This window comes from Kwoniella dejecticola, chromosome 6 (assembly GCF_000512565.2).
Source record: "Kwoniella dejecticola CBS 10117 chromosome 6, complete sequence".
In the NCBI taxonomy this organism is placed as follows: domain Eukaryota; kingdom Fungi; phylum Basidiomycota; class Tremellomycetes; order Tremellales; family Cryptococcaceae; genus Kwoniella; species Kwoniella dejecticola.
This window is the reverse complement of record NC_089306.1, coordinates 353,944-379,650: the sequence shown is the minus strand read 5'-3', so window position 1 is coordinate 379,650 and position 25,707 is coordinate 353,944. Positions and strand designations below refer to the sequence as shown.

General features: G+C 48.6%; 10 protein-coding genes across 10 annotated transcripts; 4 read left to right on the top strand and 6 right to left on the bottom strand.

Annotated features, from left to right (window-relative positions):
• Positions 1–433: 433 nt before the first annotated feature.
• On the top strand, positions 434–3,157 carry I303_105023 (aspartate-tRNA(Asn) ligase; the record flags this gene model as incomplete). Its single annotated transcript, XM_018408823.1, has 10 exons — positions 434–725; positions 835–927; positions 1,023–1,150; positions 1,207–1,296; positions 1,355–1,432; positions 1,511–1,588; positions 1,653–1,812; positions 1,884–1,970; positions 2,098–2,410; positions 2,758–3,157. The coding sequence occupies 10 exons, from the start codon at positions 434–436 to the stop codon at positions 3,155–3,157; spliced, it is 1,719 nt and encodes a 572-aa protein (XP_018262514.1).
• A 291-nt stretch (positions 3,158–3,448) lies between these two features.
• I303_105022 (uncharacterized protein) lies at positions 3,449–8,504 on the bottom strand (the record flags this gene model as incomplete). Its single annotated transcript, XM_018408824.1, has 15 exons — positions 3,449–4,196; positions 4,268–4,384; positions 4,459–4,522; positions 4,589–4,805; positions 4,871–5,040; positions 5,102–5,543; positions 5,603–5,668; positions 5,730–5,799; positions 5,860–5,933; positions 5,988–6,232; positions 6,287–6,599; positions 6,666–6,877; positions 6,949–7,275; positions 7,333–7,696; positions 7,776–8,504. The coding sequence occupies 15 exons, from the start codon at positions 8,502–8,504 to the stop codon at positions 3,449–3,451; spliced, it is 4,158 nt and encodes a 1,385-aa protein (XP_018262515.1).
• Positions 8,505–9,066: 562 nt separating this feature from the next.
• Positions 9,067–11,780, bottom strand: I303_105021 (uncharacterized protein; the record flags this gene model as incomplete). The annotated part of the gene is made up of 11 exons (XM_065969082.1): positions 9,067–9,176; positions 9,247–9,456; positions 9,517–10,069; positions 10,128–10,220; positions 10,276–10,417; positions 10,483–10,658; positions 10,719–11,017; positions 11,135–11,230; positions 11,361–11,451; positions 11,588–11,617; positions 11,688–11,780. 11 exons carry the CDS (start codon positions 11,778–11,780, stop codon positions 9,067–9,069), a joined length of 1,893 nt encoding a protein of 630 aa, XP_065825154.1.
• A 392-nt stretch (positions 11,781–12,172) lies between these two features.
• I303_105020 (uncharacterized protein) lies at positions 12,173–14,260 on the bottom strand (the record flags this gene model as incomplete). Its single annotated transcript, XM_018408826.1, has 9 exons — positions 12,173–12,256; positions 12,340–12,413; positions 12,554–12,628; positions 12,711–12,929; positions 12,982–13,044; positions 13,123–13,494; positions 13,571–13,619; positions 13,688–13,784; positions 13,842–14,260. The coding sequence occupies 9 exons, from the start codon at positions 14,258–14,260 to the stop codon at positions 12,173–12,175; spliced, it is 1,452 nt and encodes a 483-aa protein (XP_018262517.1).
• Positions 14,261–15,202: 942 nt separating this feature from the next.
• I303_105019 (uncharacterized protein) lies at positions 15,203–16,751 on the top strand (the record flags this gene model as incomplete). The annotated part of the gene is made up of 4 exons (XM_018408827.1): positions 15,203–15,443; positions 15,505–15,545; positions 16,260–16,398; positions 16,474–16,751. The coding sequence occupies 4 exons, from the start codon at positions 15,203–15,205 to the stop codon at positions 16,749–16,751; spliced, it is 699 nt and encodes a 232-aa protein (XP_018262518.1).
• Positions 16,752–17,314: 563 nt separating this feature from the next.
• I303_105018 (uncharacterized protein) lies at positions 17,315–17,972 on the top strand (the record flags this gene model as incomplete). Its single annotated transcript, XM_018408828.1, has 3 exons — positions 17,315–17,384; positions 17,451–17,513; positions 17,662–17,972. 3 exons carry the CDS (start codon positions 17,315–17,317, stop codon positions 17,970–17,972), a joined length of 444 nt encoding a protein of 147 aa, XP_018262519.1.
• Positions 17,973–18,705: 733 nt separating this feature from the next.
• I303_105017 (uncharacterized protein) lies at positions 18,706–19,400 on the top strand (the record flags this gene model as incomplete). The annotated part of the gene is made up of 3 exons (XM_018408829.1): positions 18,706–18,760; positions 18,829–18,891; positions 19,051–19,400. 3 exons carry the CDS (start codon positions 18,706–18,708, stop codon positions 19,398–19,400), a joined length of 468 nt encoding a protein of 155 aa, XP_018262520.1.
• A 188-nt stretch (positions 19,401–19,588) lies between these two features.
• Positions 19,589–20,315, bottom strand: I303_105016 (uncharacterized protein; the record flags this gene model as incomplete). Its single annotated transcript, XM_018408830.1, has 3 exons — positions 19,589–19,881; positions 19,992–20,084; positions 20,210–20,315. The coding sequence occupies 3 exons, from the start codon at positions 20,313–20,315 to the stop codon at positions 19,589–19,591; spliced, it is 492 nt and encodes a 163-aa protein (XP_018262521.1).
• Positions 20,316–22,046: 1,731 nt separating this feature from the next.
• On the bottom strand, positions 22,047–22,959 carry I303_105015 (40S ribosomal protein S28; the record flags this gene model as incomplete). The annotated part of the gene is made up of 3 exons (XM_065969081.1): positions 22,047–22,199; positions 22,792–22,836; positions 22,957–22,959. 3 exons carry the CDS (start codon positions 22,957–22,959, stop codon positions 22,047–22,049), a joined length of 201 nt encoding a protein of 66 aa, XP_065825153.1.
• Positions 22,960–23,709: 750 nt separating this feature from the next.
• I303_105014 (uncharacterized protein) lies at positions 23,710–25,625 on the bottom strand (the record flags this gene model as incomplete). The annotated part of the gene is made up of 3 exons (XM_018408832.1): positions 23,710–24,671; positions 24,815–25,132; positions 25,364–25,625. 3 exons carry the CDS (start codon positions 25,623–25,625, stop codon positions 23,710–23,712), a joined length of 1,542 nt encoding a protein of 513 aa, XP_018262523.1.
• Between the last annotated feature and the right edge of the window lie 82 nt (positions 25,626–25,707).

Sequence of the window (25,707 nt, the reverse complement as noted above, 5' to 3'; positions counted from 1 at the left end):
CATGTCAGACGAGATGAGCCAATGAAAGTGGAGGGAATGCAGGAAGATATCTGGCGAGGCAGAAAACTCACCTGTGTATTTCAAGCATCGGCGATCTGCTATCGTGAATGGGCGAGCTGCTTAGGACGCGTCAGGGAGTCGAGATCCTCGTCTTGAACAATGGGCTGCGTCTGGTCAAGCTTCGTTGGCCGTCAATATGAGATATGGCATAGGAGGAATCCGGAAAAAAGTTAGAGCCAACGCTGAGAGCGTTCATCGATTTACGTTGAAAGCGCAACTTTTAAATGGGTGACTCACTTAGATTTGGGTTAACCGAATTCACTTGAGTGTCGAGAGAGAGTTGATAGAAAGTTGAGTCGGTGTCATTTATTCCATTCTTCTCGATTTACTGTACAACACAGAACAACATATCCATCACAGTCACCCAGTCAAAATGTCAGAGCCAATCCCAACAGAAGCTCAAGCTGCTCAAACTCAAAATGCTGCTCCTGCAGCAGCTTCCACCGGATCCACAGCTCCCGCACCGACCGCCGAAGGAGAAGCCGCCGGTCCAACGAAAGGAGAGTTGAAGAGAAGGGCTAAAGAAGCTGAAAAGGCCAAGAAAGCTGCTGAGCGAGCGGCGAGGGAAGAGGAAGAAAGAAAGAAGAGGGAAGCTAAAGAAGCTCAGGATAATGCGAAGCAGAATTATGGCAAATTGCCGTTGCATCAGAGTCAAGAGCGAAATAGTAAGTATCCGTGTGTCCAAGGCAGTCGTTGGGCAATTTGCAGTAAGACTGGTGGCGACAGCTCTGTATCATTTCGTGAGAGTATTTCAACTGACTTGTGTCGATATAGACCGAAAGTTCCTCAAGTTCGGTGAATTGTCCGAAGCTTCAGTCGGTCAAAGGGTGATCTTCCGAGCTCGAATGCACAATTCAAGAGCGCAAGGTATGTTTCTGAACGTTCAGCTTACCCTTTGAACGAGCCCGTTCTCGTCAAGATGAAGCTGATCATCAAACAATCAAACATCAAAATCAATTCAGGTGCCAAGATTGTTTTCCTTAATTTCAGACAACAAACTCACACCCTTCAAGGTGTATTGGTTGTTTCCGGAGACAACGATGAAAACCAAGTGTCGAAACAGATGTTGAAATTCTCTCAACTGATTCCCGTACGCTATACCCTCGGTCTCATCCTCACGAACCCTAGCTTACTCTTGAGTCCTAGTCTGAATCGATTGTTCTCGTAGAAGGAGTCATCAAATCTGCCGAGGTGAAGAGCTGCACTATCACTGATTACGAGGTCGGGATTAACAAAGTGCGTTCAGCCCACAACGTCCTCAGTCGTGTCTTACATAGCTGATGATATGATTCAGCTCTTCACTGCTGTGGAAGTTGGCGAACTTCCATTCTCCATCGATGATGCTTCTCGAGCCGAGGCTGATTTCGAGAAGGTATGTCACATTCGTCAATCGCCGTCTTGCAACTCGATTTGAAGTGTGCTAGCAGCTGAGCATGTCCACGATGCCTAGGCTGAGCAAGACGAGAACCTCCAATACTCCCGAGTTGCCCTTCCCACTAGACTTGATAACCGAGTCATGGATCTTAGAGTGAGCTGCATCCGAATATAATTCAAACTGCTGTCCAGCTCACCAAACTTGTTACACCCCATAGACACCGACCAACCAAGCTATCTTCCGAGTTCAATCTGCCGTCGGACAATTATTCAGAGACTATCTGAATTCGCAAGGCTTCATCGAAATTCACTCTCCAAAATTGCAAGGTGCTGCTACAGAGTCCGGAGCCAGTGTGTTCAAGGTACAATACTTTAACGGTATGTCAGCTATTGTCATCGAAATGGTTGTCGCTCAAGCTGATATCGCTGACATCGCGGATAAACGTCAGGGACCGCTTTCCTCGCTCAATCTCCTCAATTGGCCAAGCAGATGGCGATTGCCGGTGATATGGAGAGAGTGTACGAGATTGGGCCTGGTAAGTACATGGCAGTCACTTGCACCAATCAATGTCCTTGAAAGTGGACTCGAATCACTTTAACTCGCTTCACGTTCGCCCTGATTCAAAAATACGAGGACATTCGCTCATCTGGATCTCCCTATAGTATTCCGTGCCGAAGATTCCAACACTCATCGACATATGACCGAATTCATGGGTTTGGATCTGGAAATGGCATTCGAGGAACATTATCATGAAGTCCTCGAGGTTCTCGACGAGATGCTCAAGAATATCTTCAAGGGATTGCAGCAGGGCTTCAAGCATGAGATCGAGGTCATTAAGAAGCAATTCCCTCATGAAGATTTCTTGTTCTTGGATGAGACTCTCAAGTTGCCCTTCAAGGAAGGAATCAAGATGTTGAAAGAGGCGGGGGCTAAGGCGAGTGATGGGTCGGAGTTGGGCGAATTGGACGATTTGAGGTGAGTTTGAGGCGTGGTCGAGCGAGATGCGGCGAGAGAAGGGGCGAGAGAGAGAAGGGTGGAGCGAAGGGTGGGGCCGAAAATTGTCAAGGGCGGTAGCGGACGAGGCGAGAAGAGTGGCGAAACGCAATCGGAGGGGAGGGACGGGGCGAAAGTGGAGGGAAGGCAAAGAGAGAGGAAAGGAGGGGGGGGGGGGCGAAAGGGAGGGAGGAAGGGAGGAGGGAAGGAAGGGGGGGAGGGGGAGGGAAGGGAGTCGACGGAGAGGCTAGGGGAGAAATTTACTCGAGAGAAAATGTAAAGCGGAAGTGCGTCCTGCAGAATCGCTGACACTCTCATTTTCCTAACAGCACCGAGAACGAGAAATTCCTCGGTCGATTAGTCCGAGAGAAATACCAAACCGATTACTTCATTCTTGATAAATTCCCTTTGGCGATCCGACCATTCTACACCATGCCTGACCCTGTCGATCCCACCCTGTCCAACTCGTACGACTTCTTCATGCGTGGCGAAGAGATCTTATCGGGTGCTCAACGAGTACACGACCCCGCCTTTTTAGTCGAACGAATGAAGTCCGTAGGAATCGATCCGGCCACTATGACAGGTTATCTCGATGCGTTCAAGCTTGGTGCACCGCCGCATGCGGGAGGTGGTATTGGTCTCGAAAGGGTCGTTATGCTTTTCTTGAAGTTGGGTAATATCAGAAGAGCGAGTTTGTTCCCTCGAGATCCGAAACGATTGACGCCTTAAGGGTTAGATCAGGACTGTAGCACATAGTCGGTCGAATAGAAGAGGTGAACGATGAGATGTGTCGCAGAGATACAACAGTCCCTGACGTCGTATATACAAATCGTGCGTATCGCAGTCATGCCTACATGCATAGTATGGTACAGAAATGCAAATGATCAATGTACATAGCCAGAAGGCAAGCGGGTTGGTTATATGTGCAGGGAATACAATTATACTAAGTAGTATTAAACTAGGATATCATGTTCACAAATTAAAACTGGCTCATCGCTCGCCGTTCATCATTCTCATCACTCACTCAACCGTATATCCTGCCAACTTACTAGGCGTCTTGACACTTTTGATCTTCCCATTTTCGTCTGTCTGCCACGGGACCTCCCTTAGCTGATTTCTACTGATCTTCCGCTTATGTTTCGGTCTTTCCTTCTCTCCTGTCGCTGATGCTGGTCCGATTGGCGATAGTATCGATGGTAATGGTGGAGGAGGCATTGAACGAGTATCCATCTGTGATTTACTTATCGTCGACGCCGATCGGGACAGAGATCGTTGTTGAGTGAATTTATCCGCAGCCGAGCGGATCGTGCTGGTACCGATGTTCGAAATAGATGGGCGATGGTCATGATTTTGATTTTGATGTTGATGTTGCTTATCTAATGGATTCTCAGAATAAGTCCTCCTAAGTCCACCAATGGCTTCGTTGGTATCTTCAGACTTGGAATGAGACTTTGATTGCGATTGAGCGAGAGGATCCGGGACATCGCCACCGAATAACACGCTGGGTAAGACCTCTTTAGCCAATTCTCGGACTAATACCGCGCTATCCTGTTTACTTAATTTCTCAATGATCTCCATCAGGCCGAAACGAGATACGAGACCTGCTCTATCGGGGTGGTGATCGCATACGACCCGAGTCAGACGGAGCAAGTTCAATTTGACCACTGCTTTATTGGATTTCTCCAAGGTCTCGGATAGGCGGGTATAGAATTCTGGATGGGAGATCGAAGATGTGAGCGAGGTGGATAGTCGTAAGATCTTGATGAATCTAGATAACACCAAGATACCGATAATTCAGTGAGGTCTTCTTCAATGTATAGAATTGACACGCTGACTTACGGGTCAAGAATACCCTCAAATGAAACCCCGGAAGCCTTGACGAAACATCCCACCAATTTATCAGAAGCTGTCTGCTCAAGCAATACATCTTCCACTCTAGCGGTCTCGTCTTGCATCCTAACTCAGATGCAGATCGTTAGCTAGGGCCTCAAATCGGTGGATGATATGTGGGGAGCAAGAGTTGTTCTCACCAAGTTAGGATGGCGTCCAATGCAGAAACCTGCCAATAGGGATGCGACAGCAAGTCAAGATATACTGTCCATTGCCAAAAAGTCAGCACGCCTGCACCAGGTGATCATGTATAGAAAGACGTAAACTCACGATTCATCCCATCATACCTCCATAACAGCCTTCGACTGCCCTTCCCAGCACTAGCCAAATCGCACAACAGAGGTAAGGCGAATTGTGTCAATTGTGATCCTGACTGTACCACTTTCTTGAGCAGTGGGATGATCCCGCTCGAGGCAGCTTCTTCTTGTCGAGATTTGGATAATCGAGTCATAGAGTAGATAGTCTGGAAAAGATTGGAGCCGATTTCCTGCGTCACCCACACGCACGCATCAGCATACAACGCCGTGCGGAGACGTAGGAAGAAGAACAAACCGAAGCATAAGTGCCTTTCATATTTCTGGACAATATACCGACTAGTATTTCCAACCCATTGGCGTTTTGCAGGACCTCTATGAGCTGAGACGCCGTCGAAAGATGCTTGATAGCTTTGATGGCCAATACCAAGGTTTTCCCGCTGAGCGAATTGCATGCTTTGAGTATGCCTAGAAGATTGTGTATTAGCAGCGTCGCCGAGACCAGGGCAGGAGAAACTCTAGCACTGACGAGTCATTACGCCCCGATCGCCAAACGCATCTCTCACCCTCCCATCGGACTGAGCAACTTGGCAGAAAAGCAGAAGCGTAGACACCGTCCGACTGATGGCCAGCTCCATCTCCTCTTTGTCCCCTTGTTTCACCTCGTCGTCCTTGAGGATCGATAGAAGAGCAGTCGAGATAGGATCTAGTATACCTTCACGTACGAACATTCTGACAAAGTCCGGTTTGGGCGTCGGCGATTGCAGCTCAAATACGGACGATATACCTTCCAACGATGATAGAACTAAAGTCTTGTTCAGTGCATAATCCTCGTCGAGCAATTCAACCAATATCCGAAGACCTCGACACGAGATGAACATTTGCAGTGTCAATGCTGAGCTAGTCAATTGCTGAATGAAGATCGATGCTTCGAGACGAGTTTCGAGGGAATGCTTTTTCGAAGTGTATGGCTAATTCAACAGAATCAGCGGGCTTGTAAAGTTGATCTGCGAAGGATCAGGAAACACACGATGATCACTGGGATCCCGCCAATCAAGCAGAACGATTCCAGCATCTCCAGATCAGAAGTCACAATCTAAACGCTTCTCTGTTAGTTGTGTATTATCTGCGCTAGAGATTTGACAGAGGCAACTGACTAGGTTGACAATCTTGAGCAATCTCACAGCTACGTCCCTGCTCAGGCGCGATTCTAAAACCTCGAGAATGCTGCAACAATGCTCAACAGTCAATAACCGGTTTTTTTTTTTGAAGATAGACTACCCTCACGCCAACATCCCGTGCTGAGCTACAAAATGAACTTCCAGTCCCATTTCAGGTGGAGAATTCTCGAGCAATCCGAGCTAGCAATTTTTTCAGCATCTTATGCTTGCTGAGTCAAATCATGAGGTACTCACAAGCTCGTCGCAGCCTTCCTTCAACGCTGTATGCGGGGTACCAGGGGTCAAATGCTCGACAAGCTTATTGACATTCGCACACAAAGTCGCCCGCTTGTCTCTCAGGAGTATCGCTTCCAGATCTTCAGTGACAAAATCGTCTTCGATCTCTGCGAACGGATCCGCATCTTCGTCCACTGCATCCGATGCACACGGTACATTGGACCGGCGAGTAAGCTGCAACGACTGTGCTTGAAGCTTAGAAACTGCCCCAAAAAATCAGCAATGAAAGCATAATGCGAATTCCCGGATAAACTCACCACTAGCTTGAGACGGTTGTGCCCCTTCGAACATATCGTCGTAGTCCTCCTCATCCTCCATGTACTTATTCAGCTCGACCAGACTTTCACTATTCTCGATCGCACCAGGCGTGCTTTTCCCTCGTAGGGAGCTTTGTCTGGAAGTGGGAGGCGAGCGAGCCTGATTTCGTGGGCTCGGAGTGACTGGTACCGGTAAGGAAGGCTTAAAAGGCGTGGAAGATGATCTGGTCGGAGCAGTGCGAGGTATAGGGGATAAGGGGACCTTATGTATATCGTCCGGGTGCATTAAGCCTTTCCTACCGTGACCTTTGAGCTAGAAGACGAATTTCATGAGCAAGTTTCCTCCTCGAAGGGTCACTTGATAATCTGCTTTACTCACTTTCAGATTAGCCAACTTCGTTTCTAGTCCTTCGTCCTCGCCCAGACCGATATCAGAGTAATCCTCCACTTGTCGAGCAGAGGCTGATCTTGCACTGGTACTGGACCTTGACAGTTGCAGTTGTGAAGGTTTGACGGAGGATGGTGGTGATTTTACGGGTCTCAGCGTTTTCTGGTTCAAATCTTCGCTTGCTGCCGAATCGTCTCTTCGATCTAGCACGACGATCCCACATCAGCTTCACAATAATTCTGAACTGCTTGTTGGCTGACGGGTGCACACCCACGACTCAGCTTCTTCGACAAGGTTATATCCGCTGCGAAATCATCATCCCAGCTCTCTTCTTCCCCGTCATTCTCCTTCGCCCTGTTCAGCACATCGCTGACGTGCAGATTTTTGCCCATAAGACCGGTTTGAGGGGTCGGCAAGGGCATGTTCGATCCGGTAGGAAGATGCGATGAGATGGCATCGCCGGACGATCTGGACGGTAAGGCGAATAGCCCTGGTCCCATGGGCCCTGTCGATTCTCCCCGCCGACGCCCATTCGATATAGACTCTTTGCGGGGTAGGGGGAGCGGTAGACGTTTCATCGTGCCCAACGCTTTGGGCGAGGCTTATGATTTGCGTGTGTCTCAGCTTTATATTCCGTCATGATTGATGTTTGACTCACCATTCAATGCTTCGTTCCACTCTTGGACCCTTTGTACAGCTTCATCGTACACCGTCATAGATTTCTTCGCTCTGACTGTTCCACCTCCACCAGACCCAGCTGAACTTATACTAGTCTGACCGACACCTGAGGAAGACTTCTTCTCGTTGGATCTGACGGTATCTCTCCCACCTGACGAGACTCGTACTGATCCTGCTCGGGATTGCGGTCGACTGGTCGGAGTAGGTCTAGGTTGTACGGGTGCTGAAGGAGGCTGAGAGGACTTTTTGACGCTCATCATCCATGGATGTCGCAGAAGCTTTTTTGCCGATACTCGCAAATTGGGATCTTTCTGGAAACAATGATATAGGAAGTCTTTGACAATCTGGAGTTGAGGGTCGGTGGTACGATTTTAGCGAGTCAGCGATTGCTTGATGATGAGGATCAATGGGGTTTCTACTGACCGGACTCGCCCCATCTGGTATCCTCATATTCTCATCCTGCACAATCCTCCACAGCGCCTGCATCGGTGCCAGATCCCCATACGGTGGTTTCCCCTCTAAGAGCTCTACAATTACACAGCCCACCGACCAAATATCGCTCGCCGTTGACGATCCATTCTGCTCAATCACTTCCGGAGCCATCCAATACGGCGATCCTACAACTTCATTCTCGTTCTCCTCCTTCGGGATTTGGTTCTGATTCGGTAAATTGGGAGGTTGATTTTTCGACGATACTCCAAAATCAGCTAATTTGACACTCCCATCTTTGTTGGTCAAGATATTCGCTCCCTTTATATCCCTATGTATAACTCCCTGTTCATGGAGGTATATCAACCCTTCTAACACCTGAGAGATGTATACCGCTATCAGACTTTCAGGGAATTTACCGAACTTCTTCAAGATAGTTTGCAGACTTCCGTTCTCGCAGTATTCCAGAACGATGAATAGGTTCTCCTTGTCACGGGCGAACCCCTTGTATTTGACGATGTTTGGGTGATTGAGGTTCTTGAGCAGGTCGATCTCAGACATGATATCTGGAAGCGATGATGCAGGGAGGGATAAGAGCGATATTGACTTGATAGCTACCGTCTCGCCAGTGAGGAAGTTCAGAGCTCGATAGACGGACCCTGACGCCCCACGTCCCAGGATATCGCCTAGCTGGTAGTTGGATAGAGCTACTGCGGCTGCCATGGTGCATTCTGGGTGAGGTGATCAGTTTCGGTAAGGAGATTTGGCTTTTGGTGTTTGGAGGTCGTAACGGGAGAAGTGGTCGAGGGGCAGAGATGATTCAGGCTCTACGGTGAGTATCGGTGGCGCATGACTACGAGTATGATGGGATCTGCTTTGATGTGTCGGATTGAATTGATGATGGTCTGTGCTGAAGACGACCTTGGGGCTCCGTACTGGGTCAAGTGAAGAAAATTCACAGATGATCAGGGTCCTCTTCACGATGTCGTCGCTTATCGATCGTGTCGGACAAGCCTCCTTCACAGGCTGCTTCTGATATGTTAGACAAGAATCAAGCAGTCGCCCGAGATGCTATACTGAATTGAGCTTGATATGCTCTCGCTCTCGAACGATGTCATCCGGACAGACAGACTTTGACTTTAGCTTCCGAAGCCCATTAAAGACGCGTTCAGAACAAACCATTCACGTGTACCCTTATGTAATCATGTAATTTCCTTCATTTCTCATTCAATTCAGGTTGATATGTATGCATGGTATCGTTCGCATTATACTGATACTTCATTTCTCACGATCTGCAAATATCCCCCAATGTCTGGGCGATCGCAGGAGGGAACCTGAATGCGCCTAACGAAGGCCCAAATTTCTCCCCTATCCTTCTTATACTGTTCTCGCAAGCTGCAAAATCCATTTACTGATTAGCAATGTATCCCAGATGCAAAGAACACAATCAGATTCCAAAACCCACCACTTTTAGCGGACCCTAGCTCTCTTCGGATCTCCACTACTGCACCATCTTGTCCTGGTCGCGTGACGGCAGCCTCGTACGACAGCCTTCCTTCCAGCGAGATCACCGATGCTCTGATCCGCACGATCGATTCTAGCGATGCTGGAAGGACCTGTTGCACGTATCCGTATGTATCTTCCTCGACCGACGCGAGCGCGAAGGTGGTCATGACTGTACAGTGATCAGCTCTTGAATTCATGAAAGACAAATGCTTCCAGACACCTCACTTACTTTCGATTATCCGCTGCGCCAATAACCAATCTCGAGCATTACTCCTCAATCCCCTAATGGCCCATTCTCTTCCTAGCCAATCATACAAGCCTTGTCTCCATCCCCGAGCCTCGCTCAGTACATTCCCACCTATAGGTGTAGCCTCGATCCTCCCCACAACATGATTCTGAACCTCTTCAGCTTTCTTGATGGCCAAAGTACCGACTTGAGCGACTTTCGCAACTGGCTCAGGAGGTGCCTGTCCTACGGGTCCATCGAGAATCTCCTTCAAGCCGTACGTGGATTGCTTCTTCGCGATCGGCTTGAATATATCACCTTGCTTGATAGGTATTGCTCGCGGATTAGGAACAGCAGGCTTAGCTGGTGGCGGCGCAGTCCCGGTAGAAGCGGTTGGGAGGGGAGCAGACAGTCTGGAGTTGATTCGACCAAGTTGAAGGAGGAGTTCTTGCCATAATTCGGTGGTTAGGTTTGGCGAGTTGGAGATATCGGAGAAGAGGGCTTTCCTGTGAGCGGGGACGTGGGAGATACGCAGCAACTCCATCAAAGTGAATTGCTAATAGGCGTATCGCTCGTTAGATTTTGTCCACAGATGATTGATTCTCTGGACTCACGAGGTAATACGGATCTTGCGATTTCAGAGCGGTGATGAGATATCGCTCTGGAGTGAGCGGCGACTTTTTGTAGAAGGCTTCGAAATTGAGAGGCTGTTGAGACATATTGTTAGCTGTCATGACAGCATACATCCTGAGTGCTGCTCACCTGGGTTATGTAAGGCATAATGGCTTTGGTCGGAAGTTGCAGAATAGTCAAAGCGACTAAATCAAGTACGAGTAATTGAGGCGCAAGAGACCATGCACTCGGTGCGCGTGTCGATGATCTGGCGAAGGACCCGATGAAGGGTCTGAAGTACGATATCAGCTCAGACATGCTTAAATCAGGCAAACCAACGCTTGAGAAGAAGCTCACCTCAAGAAAAGCGCCCACACCCTCCAATTGACCCATTGCCAGACATAGCCTCGTAGTACCATTCGATAAGCAAGAGGTGTAACGATGGACCAGAAAAGGGATAAGGATAGGGAGTTCGAGGTGTCAAAAGTCAGAGAGTCGAGAATGGCGTTCTGAACGGCGCGAGCGAACGGAATCTGTGATGTGATGTCAGCGGATAATGAATCTCGGAGGAAGAGAAGGAGAGGGTGTCTAACCTTCTTCTGAGGCCATACGGGTTTCAATCTATCGCTCAGAATATCTCTTGCACCGAGTATGAGGAACAATGCTAAGTTGGAGCAGCAAAGAACCACCCTTCTCTCGTTCAACGCGAATTTATGGCGTGTGGTAGGGCTAAACAAAGCCAGGTCGTCCGTCCCTACGAGGATACACCACGCGTTCGAGATGACCAAGCTGAAGATGGCGTAGCTGAACAAGAGGGTGATGGATCTCTCGTTCCATAATGCGGATATAAGGGAGGCCAACAATGTCGGCTGGGGAGTCAGGGTGGGCGGCTCTAAGGTATTATGAGTCATGAGTCATGATCAGCAGAGTTTCACGAGGAGCACAATTTTGAAGTCGAAGCAGAGCGATCCATTCGAAGATGCTGCCAGAGAAAATGGAACTTGCTTACGAGTTATGAAAGACCGTCTTATTCTCAGCAATATAGCCAAAGCAACAAATACCGGGAGTGAAAGAACCGTTGCCAGAGGTATTTTGCCGAATGAGCCTATGGTGAGATGCGATGAAAGAGCGAGTCAGCTTCGCATGTAGACTTGAAGTGATCAATTATTCTCGTCAAATTTCTCAAGGGATGATGGTTGGATGATATGAGACAGTAGAATGAGTCGTATACTGACCGGTATACAGCACTATCGACGTCGACAAAGTGACTGTCGTCCATATTCCCGTTCTCCACGCAAAGGACATATACCTCTTCCCCAGGAATTGCTACAGCAACCAAGATGATTCATCAGTCATATATATAGACATTAAAAGTTCAGACGATTGATTCTGTACACCAGAATTGGTACATCCAAGAAAAAGACAACGAGATTTGGGAGGGAGTAAAAACGGGATAACATACTCGGTACTGCTTCTCAATCTTCGCTAAAGGCTAAAGAAGTTCACAAAGTCAGCTGAGCTCCCATGAGGCATCTTCCGTGATTCAGAGCCAGCTGACTCACTGTTAAAGGCTGAGAAGGTGTAGGCATTTTAGATGGTCCAGCACCATTATTGGGCGTTCGCGTCGGAAGAGGTCGAGTCTGGATGACCGACATGGCGGCTAATGTGTACCTATGGAATCGGATTTCAGTCGTCCAGTCGAGCGGTCCTCATATATCCAGCATACTCCGTATAGCGTCAGCCTCAGATTATATAAGGAAGTGCGGGATATCTATAGATCGTATCTGGGATGTCAAATACCAAATAGCAAGAACGACAAGCCGAAAATCAAAATCCAGTACATCTCCATGGGATCCGAATTGATTTCGCGTTCACGATAATTACTGTAGCACGTGGCGGCAGGAATGTTTCTGAATTTTGGCTTTCCTGCATGTCTTCACGACAGAATAATGCTACATGATATGCATCAGGCGTCAAATTACCTTGTCATCGCACTCCGACCGAGCACTACAGAAGCAATAACACTACGACCCGTGCAACTATCTTTCTAGACATCTCGAATCTTGTTGAAGAACAAACCAGCTGCCCCGCCGGTGAGAATGGTAATACTAGTATATATAAGCAGGATCCCCTGTAGCGCATCGACGGGATCTCAGCATCAGCGTTGGCTGCGAATACGCTGTACAATGTTAAGTACATGCATGATGGACTTACATAGTTCTTGTACCCATACGCTCCGATCACGCCTCGCATCGTGTCGTACTTCAGCAACGATTCTGAGATAGGTCCTGAATTATATACGCAATGAATCAGCTCTGACGCTGCATCGTTTGTGAATGGATGAAGGGCCGCGTATAAGGAGATCAGGAATTGGAAAGGTGCTCTAAAGTCGCATCGGATTGCACATCAAATTCGCGAGAGCACTCACCAGAGCTCATATTTCCTACGCCTCGCACAAAAGCAAAGATCGAGAATGTCAAAGCCGTCACAGCCGGATCATCCTCTACGAGGGGAGCCATACAAGTATCGTCAACTTCAACCTGAGAACTCCGGCGCAGAATCCGAATCGATATCTTGGGACTCACTCGAGACTAGATGTATGATCTTTGACCAAACAGCCGAGAAACTTGGGCCAAGCAGACCAAAGATGATAGCAAAAGTGACCAAAACCCCAGAATTCTTTCCGAAACCCCACAAAAACGCACAAGCTGCCGCACTGCCGACACAAGATATGAGAATGGTCGATCGTAGTGACATGCGATCGGAAAGCCAGCCCAGTAGCCCATTGCCCAGCGCGGTAGCAGCTAACATGAAAGTCAGTCCAGTGAATCACGCAACGACGCCCCGGCTACTCACCGTTCAAGATAGCTACCAGGGCGACACCATTCGGCTTATTTAGTCCAAGATCATCGACATAAGCTACGGACAGTACATAAACCAGTCAACTTCCAATCGTTCTAGCCATTTTCCAAACGTTGGATGCCAACCTTAACTCACAAGGAAGCCATAAACTCGGAACGAAATTGCCCAAACTCGTCATTCCAATGACCATGATCCCCAAATACAGTGCCTTTCTCTTGCTAAAAGCCCAATCGATTCGCGGTCTAATTCGACTGATTCCATCTTGGTCGTATCTCGAAAGCGGGATCCTCCTCTTTATCGGTATCAAAGCGACCAAACCAGTGACTACATACCCTACTCCTAGTGATACCATCGCCGCTTTATACCCAAATCGCTGAAGTAGACCTTGCATCAGGAAGGGGAATATCGTTCCTCCTGCGCCGGTCCCCGCGTACATCATACCTGAGGCGAAACCCCTGGAAGCGTGCCACCATTCAAACAAGAGTGTCGCGCAGGGGAAGTAACATGCTGGGAATGATCGCATGAATCAGTCCATATAGTTCAAATGCTTTGAGGATTTTTACCGATGGACAGGTGCACTTACCGCATGACATGGGGTAGAATATTCCGATTGTGACGATCAGATGCCAGGGCTATTCCAGCATGTCCATCAGCGCAGGACAAAACGAGCCATTGTTCTTTAGCAAGGATCTTTGCTCACCTTCGTCACGAAGGCACTAGCTATTACCGAAGCTGAACCAATCACCAACCCAGCCACCTGCAGAGTCTTCGTCCATCTCGGCAACGCCGCAAACATGCTGACATAACCCGTCAGCACAATTAGTATTCTGAGCAGCAAACAGAAAAAGGCTTACGGTCCAAAGAAAGCACAAGACATGTAAAGCAGACCCGTCTGAAGGGTAGCCGCTAACGTGATTGCTGATGCGCCTTCACCTTCGAACAGCGTATTGGTCCAATACACGTGTAAGATACCGATAGAGAATGGTAATCCCCAAATCAACATCTCCATGTACGTGGCCCCCAGCAAAAACAGCCATGCCTGTCTACCACCATCCACCGGGGGAAGCACCTCTATCGAATGTTCCTCATTCTCTTGCAGTTGAAGCTGGTCTCTACTGGCTTCCAGCCCAGGTGTCATCGTCATTGTTGACCCCGCTTCTACAGCCGGAGAATCTTTCATCGAGGGCAATGTATCTCCCGGTCGGGGGTCGCCTTCGAACGTCGATCTTCGGCCGGATATAGCGGTCAATTCGATCTCGTTTTCCACAGTCATCGTACTGAGCAGAGTAGCTGGGCGAAGTTATGGTAATATTCTGGGATGTTAGATAGATGCTCGCAGCAGACAGTCATATCATGAGCAGAATTATATGTTCGAGAGCTGGTTTGTCAGAAATAGGAGTCCTCGGTTATCCCGACGCTAAAATGGGAATCATCGGCAATAGGCGAGATCTTCTGACTCACGCGTCACGTCACTGCTAATTCTTGGCATACCAGATCCCTTCCTTCCCTCTTCTTGTCGCTTCGACCGCAGAACACGATATCCACGCTACAAATCAGATCCACGCATGTAAACGGGGCATCTGTTCGAGTATCAGTCAGTCAACCTGACCTAGTCACCTGCTCGTGAACTCCAGCACCCACAGGCAAGAGCGAGCGCCCTGGTGAGGTTTCGCCTGTCTTTGGATCACGCAAAGAAAAAATAGAATGGCGCTGGGACCCGGGCCCAAGTCTTGTAGGACCGGGCGCTACAGGTCGGACCGGGTAGAGCAAGATCCATACTGGCTTGTTGTGCGAAGAAAGCCGACCATCACTTCCGAAGATACCAGCCGCCCATTAAAGGATGGTCACCGCAAACCAATTCTGGCAGTGAATGGAGCGGTCCACATCCACCTTTCACCGCCCAAGATCCCCTCTTCTCCCAAGCTTCTGTGCACTATTCCGACGAGAGCATTTCATGGAAGCAAACTATTCCTTGTCGAGTCATGGTCGGGAGCCGCATATATAAACACGCCTCGGAGCGGTTTCTAGGTATGAATGAGCATATGATCCGAAGATACGATCAATTGCATTGACAGGCGACTGCGATATTGACCATGTCCACTACCGTCAGTCGATTGTGCGAAGAGAATGGTCTAACTATACCACCAAATTGTAAGTATCAAATTCCTTAATCGCACAGTAGCCAAACTTGATGTGAGGCTCACAAAATGGAAACATGCCGTATGATGTGCACAGGGACAGCTCGATTCGACAGTCGATCAGCTTGCCTTCCGTTGAAGATTACGAACGTGAATGTCGTGTCGGAGGCCGACTTGTTGACCCTTCCTACCGCAAGACACTGCTTACTGACAAAGGCAGAGCCGACCTCGCGAGTAAGTGGGGAACATTGGTGTCGGAAACGTCCAAATTCAACAAGCGGTTCATGGCCATTGAAGCCGAAGCTAGAGATGTTACTGGTAAGTTGCCCATTTTTTCCATCGACACGTTCGATACTGACCCAGCTCGGAATCGGTGTAGAGAGGGAGAGGCTCTTTGCGCAGCGTTTTGTAGAGTTCAAAGTGAGCACCGAAGGGCAGCTGTATACCGCAAGCCGCAATTGGATTGCAGACGCGTTACATGGGGCTGAACGCGGGCAGACCGCGCTGAGATTTACCAGTGATGGCACAGTGTCAAGCTGCTGATTCTGATCATTGTGTCCGCTCCATGAGGGCGTACAGGCATTCATGGGATAGTACGGGCACTGGCACTTTTTACAGTGTATTGCCGAATACATGCGCGATCGATAGCTTTATGAGCTGTATATGAAATCACACGTCCGCGCTCCCTCTCCTTTCCTTTTACTTTGCAACATCGTCTACAACACAAAGGATATGGGCGACCGCTCAGAAGGCTTCCCCAAAGGACTGACACGCAGGGAAATATATTGTAAATCACTGTCGACGACTTGATGACCTCTACCTTGATTTCCCCATCACTCCTCAACTAAAAACATTTCCGCTTTTCGCTTCCCCTCGTCAGTCAACTCACCAGTGATGATCAACAATTCGCCTCTTATCGTAACATAAATACCATGTCTCAACAAGCCCATTCATCATCTAGGGGAGCTCCTGTCTCCACGAGCCGTGGTGGCTCCGACCTTGCCATCGCCACTTCTGCTCCACCTCAACATGGATCTGCCTTGGATGATCGGCAAACCCAGCGCTAGTAAAAGCTCATGATACAGCACTCTTCACATCCAATGCGATGTACCAGGTCCTGACTTGATTTCTTAGCAGTATCCGAGCAAATTGATCAAGTGGACTGGCAAAGAGCATCAAATGCTATCGAGCCATGATCAATCAGGTGGAACACTCCACACTGCTGGTCGACAACAGAGTTATGGGGACACGCTTTACGATTTGCGAAGCGAAGGTCAGTGCCACTCACTACGACTCTGGTATTGTATGGCTTATATCGGTTGGATGCTGAGACGATTATACGCTACAGCCAGCTTAGCCACGTCTTACCTCATTGTCCAGCTTGAACAGCTTGGGACAGAGGCAGCCACGAACCAGATAGACAAACTCCATAATTCGCTTTACGAATTCATCCATCCCGATGATGGTCGTGACGTCGGGGACTATGCCACATTGACAAAAGAGCATGACGATGTAGCAGTTCAATTCGCGCTGGACAAGTACTCTAATTTGTCCAGTACTGATCGTGAAGCATGGTCGGAGCTGGTCGATGCCACGGATGTCGACGCAAATACTACGCCAAGATAGGACCCACGACATTCAACTTTCTCGAGTTCCACTGATTGCCCCAAACACCTCTACAGTATATTGGTCTGTTCATGAGGTAGTATGTACATCGGATAACGGACACATGGCGTATGCATCTTCTCATTTCGACTGTTGCTTCCAAGCTTCAGAGTCAATTCGAGGCGAGCCGTGTGACAGGCCAGTTCGGCCATTGTAGTCAAGTAACCCATACCATAGATCAAAGGGTCACAAGTGTAAAGCGATATTGTACTAGACGTACAACTATTCCGCCCAACGATTCATAGATGCTAACCCAGCGAGACACTATCTGGTCTGAGAAGACTGCTCATCCTTTGAGCAGGGAGGCTTCGACCATGACATCAGATAGTACTCCACCTTTGAGCCACAGCCTCCGCCCTTCGCGACCTGTCGAGTGTCGACAGACAGATACCATGTCGCTTGACGACACATTTTCATTACATAATGCGTAGCCATCATGTCGCCACGAATAACCTCACTTCTCTCGCTACCTTTCCGTCTTGCTAATACCACCAGGCTTTCGCACGTAATAAAATATTCACAGCATGTACGCCACCAGCGCCTCGGGCGGTGTCGCCAGTGATGCAGCCTGGTCTGCTTCGTCCGATTTAGACGGTAAGTCGAGCCGCATCATCCTCTCCAATGACACTGGGCTGAGCAATCCCAATTCACTGCATGAAGCGGCCGTCCAAAGCCGACTCGACCAATTCATGGAATACATGAGACTATTACCAGATCACGACAGTGAGTCGTCAAGTGCCTCGAGCTCAGAAGTGAGAACAGCCACTTCGCTTATCGTTACACGTATTGGACGTTTGACATTCTCTTCTTGTTTGCGCGGCTCCCACTATGAGTCCTTGGCTGATTGCTGGCTCGCGAAGTCATTTTGTAGCTCGACAGAGCTATGGTCAAATCCAGATGGCGACCGACATTTTCGAGACATACTTCAGAGTAACCCTCATAGAGAAAATGAGTGCATGGGAAGAATCAGGCAGGCAAGCGATCACGTATCTCAGGTCAAACATCAGTAGGGGAGACCCTCCCACCTGGTACGGCAGGAGTACAGATGCTTTTGAGAACAATCCCTGCATCCCGTGCTGGGCGGATTATCAGCTTACTGCAGAGGGGCAAGCGCTCCTCAGGAATCGCGACGAGTTTCTTGCGCTGCTTTCAGCCGCCGCTCAGCAGCTTAATGCTCAGTAAGCCCGACGAGGATATCGGAGGATACAGTATCATTGGGAAGGCTAGACTTCCTAGGAGGCTCTATGAGATAGATCTGCTCTGTTGATACAAGCGCGAAAATCTGGACCAATCATGACTTCGCATGCAATGGTTTTGCACGGTGCGAGCCATGCTTTCGTTATAATGGGCCTCGCAAGAACGCCAAAGTCGCGGCTGTAAGCGATGTGATAGGAAGCGGCGTAGAGTTTGGTTACCGAACATGATGGGACCCTAGACTAGACACTCTCAGGCTTCGAGCCAGCGAGACTTGACCAAATATATAATATGCAGTCCACACATCGCTTCAGTGCGGAGCCTTCAACCATCACATAAGACAAACTCTTTTCATGCCACTCTTGGTGCAGGCCCTCGCGCGCGAGCGCCCTATTTCGTCAAAGTCTACTGTACGTGTCATAGTCACTTAGAGTGGCGAAGCTCTTGCGAGGCTCCTCCAAACTCGTGCGAGAGATGAGCCATTGGGCATGATGTACACGTACATCCCTTCCACACAGTGTATGAAAATACGACATTATTTGGAGATCCTTTGATGACTCGCAGCGCACGCAACCTTTGTTCATCACTACTGACAATGAGGAAGGCCAGGTCATTTCGTCATATGTCACAAGATATATATATTGCGTCCGTCTCGCCACTAGTGATAGTAACACAGTTTTTCATCACTGAAAACCATCTCGCCCCATTCACAATTTACAGTATGAGCACAACCGCTACCTCCGGGTCTGGTCAGACCAAGACAGCCATTCTTGCCCGTGAGTCAAGTCAGACTCCATTTCACGCTGCGTTTCCGTGACGGTGCCGATGTTGATTGCCACTTCAGCGAGTCGGCAGAGCGACCTCAACGCATTCAGTAAACACATGAGGTTCTTGCCAACTGCCGATGGTCAGTATGCTATCATCTCACACGCTCACACACTCATAACATCCGCATCAGTCGCGCGTCACCAGGCGACAGACATTTGCCTATTCCGTATCTGGTTCTCTTTGCTTCTTGCCCGCAGTGCGACTTACTTGACTGAGCGTCTTCGACGACTTCCTGCAGCTCAACGACGATTACGTCTAGTGGAACGGAGGACCGACGTCTTCAATGAGACAGCCAGAACGCAACTCACCGACAAATTGAATGCGTGGGAGGAGCTAGGCACCGAAGTGCTCGCTGATCTCCAGAAGAGCCTTCCCAAGAACGAGGAAGAATCTCAAGATTGGCAAGAGCCAAGTGACGGAATTCTCCACGACGACAATCCCTTCATAAGAGTCTGGGGTGATTATTCGCTCTCTGAAAAGGGCAGGACGTTCATTCAGACGCGCGACGATTGCTTGGAATCTTTGTTAGAGGCAACTGGGCAGATTCCCATTGAGCGATCTGCGGATCTCCGCCCGCAATGGCAATAACGGCAAGCCGACTGGAGGAGAAAGAGAACGATCCGAGCGAGATTCGGAGTGAGAATCAATTTACCATATAGTGCGCTTCGGATTCCCTTGGTATCGCATGCAATGATGTCGGGATGCATTGAAACTGAACTGCAGTGATAGTCGGTTGCGCTCAAGCAAGCAAATCCACTGTCGCATTCACCAGGGGTCTAAGCAAGTGGTAAATAGCTTTTCCTCCTATTCGCTTCTTCTTCCGAGAACTTCCACATAAGCCACTCAGCTTTCTCAGGCTGTCCTCCGACTTGTTGTCCTGAGCCAGCTGAAGGGGAAGAAGGGGACATCACTACGTCTTCTTGTCTCGATTCCGCGGAGAAATTTGTGTCGTTGTTCGATGGTTGCGGGACAGGAAGGTCGTTGGCAGGATCAAGGGGTAAAGGTATACCGTGGATAGTCAAGCGGTGTTTATGTAGCGCATGTAACGAAGGATGTAAATGTGGTTTATCTGGTCAATCGGTCAGTCAGTAGAATCTCAGAGTAAGCCGTCTTCTTCCACTTCCACAAATTGTTATGTTGTCAAGAAAATATTCAATCAAGGCGCGAACGGGGACTTACCATCGAGTAGACAGACATAAACCCCCATTCTAGACGGATCAGATTCTTTGCCTTTCATTTTCTCAGGTGATAGTTCGGAAGGTTTCGTATATCCTAGCATTATGCGACACACGACTGGGTGAGCCATTTGATTTCTCTTGATCTGCATTGACATCGACGACCGCACTGCAGGTTCGGGTGGGGCAGAAGGACGTGGACCAAATGTCATTAGCACTCACGATCAGGCATCACCGGGACAGCTTCAATCGTAGTCGGTAATGTCCAAAACGTATGCTTTTCTGGCTCTGCAGATGTATGTTGTTGATCGGAGGCAGAGGTAGACATGATGGCTATGGTACGCGAGTCGTTTGTCCTTCACACTTTTCTATTTGTAACTTTTATCCCTTCAAGCGATGTTCGTCTTCTTCCCATTCATCAGGCGGCAATGCTCTCTACTGTCTCCTTGCTCACTTCACCGGCCCTCCGGCCCTTATCTGGCCAGTTCTAAATTGGTTTTGGGTTTGTTTTTTGAGCTTGGTTTTGATCGTGAGCTTGATCCGAATCTTGGTTTTGATCTTGATCTCGAACTTGATCAGGATCTTGATATGGATAGGGAGGTTGAGTCCCAATCCTCGTCTGACTATCTGACCACCCCCTCAGATATTGCTCTTTATCCGACTTCGGCGTCAAGCGTCTCAAAATCTCGACGACCTGGATCGGCCCTGTCGAATCAGCGATAAAGACCTCTTCGAATCGATTTCTCTTCTATAATATTCTTCCTTCTGAAGAGTGACGAACGCGTAAAACTCTTCCCAGGTCGAATCGTAGGAGTGGAGCTGGAATAACCGTGTTCAATGTTGAATCTATCCCACGAATCTTCGTGTACTCGTATGATCAACTGCTTTAGGAGTTCTAGCGAATCGTCGAAATCCTGTATACTGTATACTGTATACGTTCTGATGTTCTTGAGCTACTTGATCCGTCTCCGTTCGCACCGTCCTCTGCACTTGCACTTGCGTTTGTAGGTTGATAATCACCTGCTGCGATAATTGCTTGGTCTTGGCCCTGGCCGTTGCCTTTGCCCTGGATCGGTCCGCGATCGTGTCCGATTTCGCTGATACTTGTTATATTTGTTGGCGCGTCGATGTTGTCTTCGTCTGGATCGAGGTCTGAGTCTGAGTCTAAGTCTGAAGAGGAGGACGAAGATGTTGATGATTGATGATCGATGATTTCGTTGTCAGGTGGACATATGCTATGCTGTATGCGGTGTGGGTTTTGTGTCCACTACAAGAGACATAGCTTTGGCTAAGCTATCTCATGACACTGTCTAGTTACTATTAGCTGAGCGATCATCGAGTTCGTCGTCATTCTGATAAGCCATGGAAGGTATTTGCAAGCTCAGGTAGATGGATGATAGGCAAGTTAAAAGATGAATTCGCAGGACCGTGCGAGATTGTGACGCGTCATAACGCATGTCATGCGAGTCCGGATCACAAATCATACGTCAAGATTCGGACTGATGTATTTCAGCACTAGTGCAGACTGATCACACAGGATAGATCGTGACGCAAACGCACCCAATGCGATGGAAGTGAAAGGGGCGACGCCGACTGACTCGACTCCTGAAAGGCTGATGTGACGACCACTGCCCCTCCAATTTGCAGGACTCAGCGGGTGGAACCCGATGATAGCATGTCCACGACCTAGAATGTGTTGTGTGAAATGAAATATGTCATCACTCAAAGGACCTAGAGAGAGTTTGTAGTACAAATCATCCTCTTTCTAGTTCAGTCCAGTCCCATCCTGTCCACGAAGCAACCCTTTCTAAACGATTTTAGTTGTTTATCGGAGTCGTCTGTTGCGATATGACATGAGCACAGTCAGCTTCTGCATTTCCTCATCTTCGCCCGTTCAGAAGAATGCGTTGAAGGGGAAAGAGCAGATGGATGATGAAATAGCGATGTCCTTCGCAATATCCCTAATTCGAGGTGATGCAATCCCCTCATTCTTGATGGTAACCCCAGACAAGTACACACAATCCTGATGGCCTGAACCGAACACCCAACACAGCGCAACTCACCGGGCTTCTCGTTCAGATTCCAAAAGAGCCAAGATATCGTTGACTCTGACAGGGCCCTTGACGTTTCGGATGATCGATCGGTTGGACTCGTCCATGAATTCGACTCGGACTTGGGTGACACCACCTCGGGATCCGGTTCGGCCGAGGACCTGTGTGGGGTGAGGGATCGGTTGGGTGAGGAAGGGCAGATGGATGCGTGGTAATGGGAAGTTGTGTGATCATAGTGTGCGAGGGCGAAGTCAATTTGACGGATTGTTAAAGTTTGGTGAGGGCGAGGTCGAGAAAAGGCGGGATAACAGGAACAACAAGGTCAGCATGATTCCTTACGACGTACTTGCTTTCTTCCATCTCCTGGTGGTAGTGCGGTCCCATCTTATCATTTTCCCCTCCGGGTGATGGTCCTATCATCCCTGCTACGATTCGCCATTCCCTCTATCCAGACCTCGCATCTACGCCCTCCTTTTGTCTGCCGAGCATGACACCCTCGGCCAGATCATCTTCGCAGCCTTGTCATCACTCTCGGCCCACTCTCCGTTGCTCTTCCTCTTCCATTCCTCCAAGAGATTCGCTGAACATTTCGCCGTCCGGCATCCCCTCCAGTCCTGTCCAACACCAATATCCCAACTCCTGCGCATCTTGACTCATCCTTTTCCTACACCCTAATTACGAAGAGACCGCACTACCGCACTACCACACTACCATCCAATCCACTACCGAGCAGTCCGGAAATACGATACTGACCTTGAGAACACGGGCAAGCTTGACTGGTTGCTTGTTGGTGGATTCCTATATCATTTCAACGCGATCAGCATTATTTCCCCTCCCCTCGCACTTGGCAGATCCCCTTTCTTGCAGGTGTCGCATGGAATGACAAGCAGGACGATCGTGCAGGCCACGTCGACTTACCATATTGAGTGTCTTTTGAGTTGAAGGTTGAAAAGGTCAAAAGGTCTTTCAGAAGAATGGACGATTTGAAGGTTTTGTGTAAATTGCCTGTGACTGACTGGACTGAACGACGGCGGAGCCAAAGCGACGTTGGTTGGTGGATTCGTCAATTCCTCCGTACAGTGAGAGTGGCTAATTGCCATAAGTTTATGAACCAGGCACAAGCAAGCAGGCAGGCGGATGAACGTGGCAGCCAGTAAGACAGGAGATGTAAAAGGATAACCTATCGGCGATACATTATATCCGATACACGCGTGAGTCATTTCGGCCCCATTCTCTTGCGCCAGTCCTGCGATTGATTCATTTGCATTTCACCGCGTAGTGTTATGCCAACGATAAAGATAGAAATGACGGTAACATGCGATGCCTGTATAGCTTTTCTATGCTTACAGTCTTTCATGGATAGCTCTACACGTGACGACAACATGCAATGAAAATCTTGTGACTTTTACCGTTGATTTGGACAACATACGAATGATGGACAATATACAACTAGTGACTAAGTGACTTATTGAAGACACTACAGATGAAGTGAAAAATTATATCAATGCCGCCGAGTATCCTTTGTTTCTTCTATCCCTACTTCTATCCTCTCACACCACTATTGTAACCTCCTGCTCACGACTGCTAATCGCAATGACAATGTCCCGCTTACCACCACCACCGCCACCTCCGTGTCCACCACCGCCACTACCTCGAAAAGACACTCGTTATTTACCCCAGGAAATCTTTGAGTAATACAGCCGGATCTTCGTATTTCCAATGTAAAGTATGTTTCTTATCTTTTCTCGTTGTCGTTGTCGTTGTCGTTGTCGCTGCCGCAGCTGCTTCGTCTCCTGTTTTGGTATTATCAATCCTCAACAGCCCACTATCCAATAATCTAGCTTGGATCTTGTCCGCTTTCGTTCTTGCCCCTGTCCCTGTTATAATCATTTTCTGATTCTGCCTCTGATTTTCTTGCTGAGAAAGAGAAGTATCACCATTACCACTAGTAATACCGTTACTGTCGGTCGTATTTCGGTTTTTCCCTATTTGCTGATAAGGGGATTGACCATATCCATATTGGTTGTCCGCTTGACTGAGACTCGAACTAGCGCTCAACGTGTTATGTCCGTTAGTCAATGTCAACGGCGTGGACGAGCTCGAGACGCTCTCGTTGGTTCGTGGTGATTTATCGAGATCGCTTTCGGTAGGGTGAGTTTGACCGGAATGCAACTTGTATAAAGCGGGCGAGATCTGGGGGTGTAAATTCGGATTTAATGTCATCAAGTGATTCAGACCGTTCAGATTCGCTTTAGGTATATCACTATTCCGGCTCGGACGATGCCTATCTTCCTGTTGAGTTGTGCCATCTCCAGGTCCGCTTTCATTTGCATTTACATCTCCGAGTCCAACTCCATTAGATCCGACTGAGGCATTGTGAGAAGGGGTAGTCTTTTGTGGGATACGGATCGTACCGATTCCAGGTCTGTTGCAAGCTGTCAGATGGACGACGGAATGTAAGATGTCTTCGAGGTGATTATCCAGGCCGACAGCCAGGAATTCCCCCACTTCGCCTGAAGAGTCGGAGGCTAATGAAAGGCCGTGCGTTTTGGCGTATTGAGACAGACGCAGAGAGAGTTGAGCGGCGGATGGCAGATGCCGTGAGGGGAGCGCTAGTGGTGTCGTGTGCATGTCTGTGCGTGCGAGTCGCAGTGAAGAAAATAAGATTATCAGTATCTTTATCATTACTCATCTCAGAAGAATGCAGTTGAGCAGCGCAGAATATTCGGATACAGGAAGGTAAGAGGAAACGTTTGTAGTTGAGAGAGAAACTCACTGTTATGTATAGCACCCCACCCACTTGCCCGTTTAGTCGTGAGACCCTCATCCAGTTCCACGTGTTCTTCGGTATCATTAGCGTTCTTGCCCAAGACTGATCGTCTGATTCTGGCTCTTTCTCTCCCGTTGATCCCCATAATCCATTTTTGGACGCGCGATTTGGACTCGATGTGCTCCTCGTCGATATCGTATTCGGGATCATCGTAGCTTACTGCCTTGCGCTTTTTCGAGGAGGAAGCCGTTATAGGGGTGTATAGCGTTGGCGGAATTGACGCATTATTCAGCAAAGAAAGGAGGAGGGTGTTATGCAAGTCCACTATCGTATATATCGATGTTAATTAAAAGGTCTCAAAGTATCTGGAATTGTTGAGAAGGAAAGAGATACGACGTCACAAGGTAGGGAGATAATCGATGGTCAGGCGTATATATCGGATTATTGCCCTGATTATTCTGTACTGGCGATGAAGATTGACCATGGCTTGATCCTCAACCGAGAAAATAAGGTATATAGAGGTTGGGAGGATTTGAGAGATTGAGATGCACTCACGTTTATCACCCTTGAACCAACTCTTGACCATCCCCTCCAACTCCCCTCTTCCCAACTGACCTTGTAGATACCCATTAAGAGCTTTCCAATACGGCAGCCCATCTTCCCCCAAAACATCATGTAATTGCTGTTTGATCGAATGCGTATCGATCCTCTCGAACGGCAGAGGCTTGAGAGCGGATCTTGGACTTGTAGTCTGCCCATTCGTGTATTCGTTGGCGAGGGAGGATGAGGGAAGTGGTATATGCGTTTGAGATGACATCCTGACCTTTATATCCACTTTCAAGACTCGGTCGAAGCCTTCAGAGATACTTCGAGTCGATCTTCGCGCCGGACTGGGGATA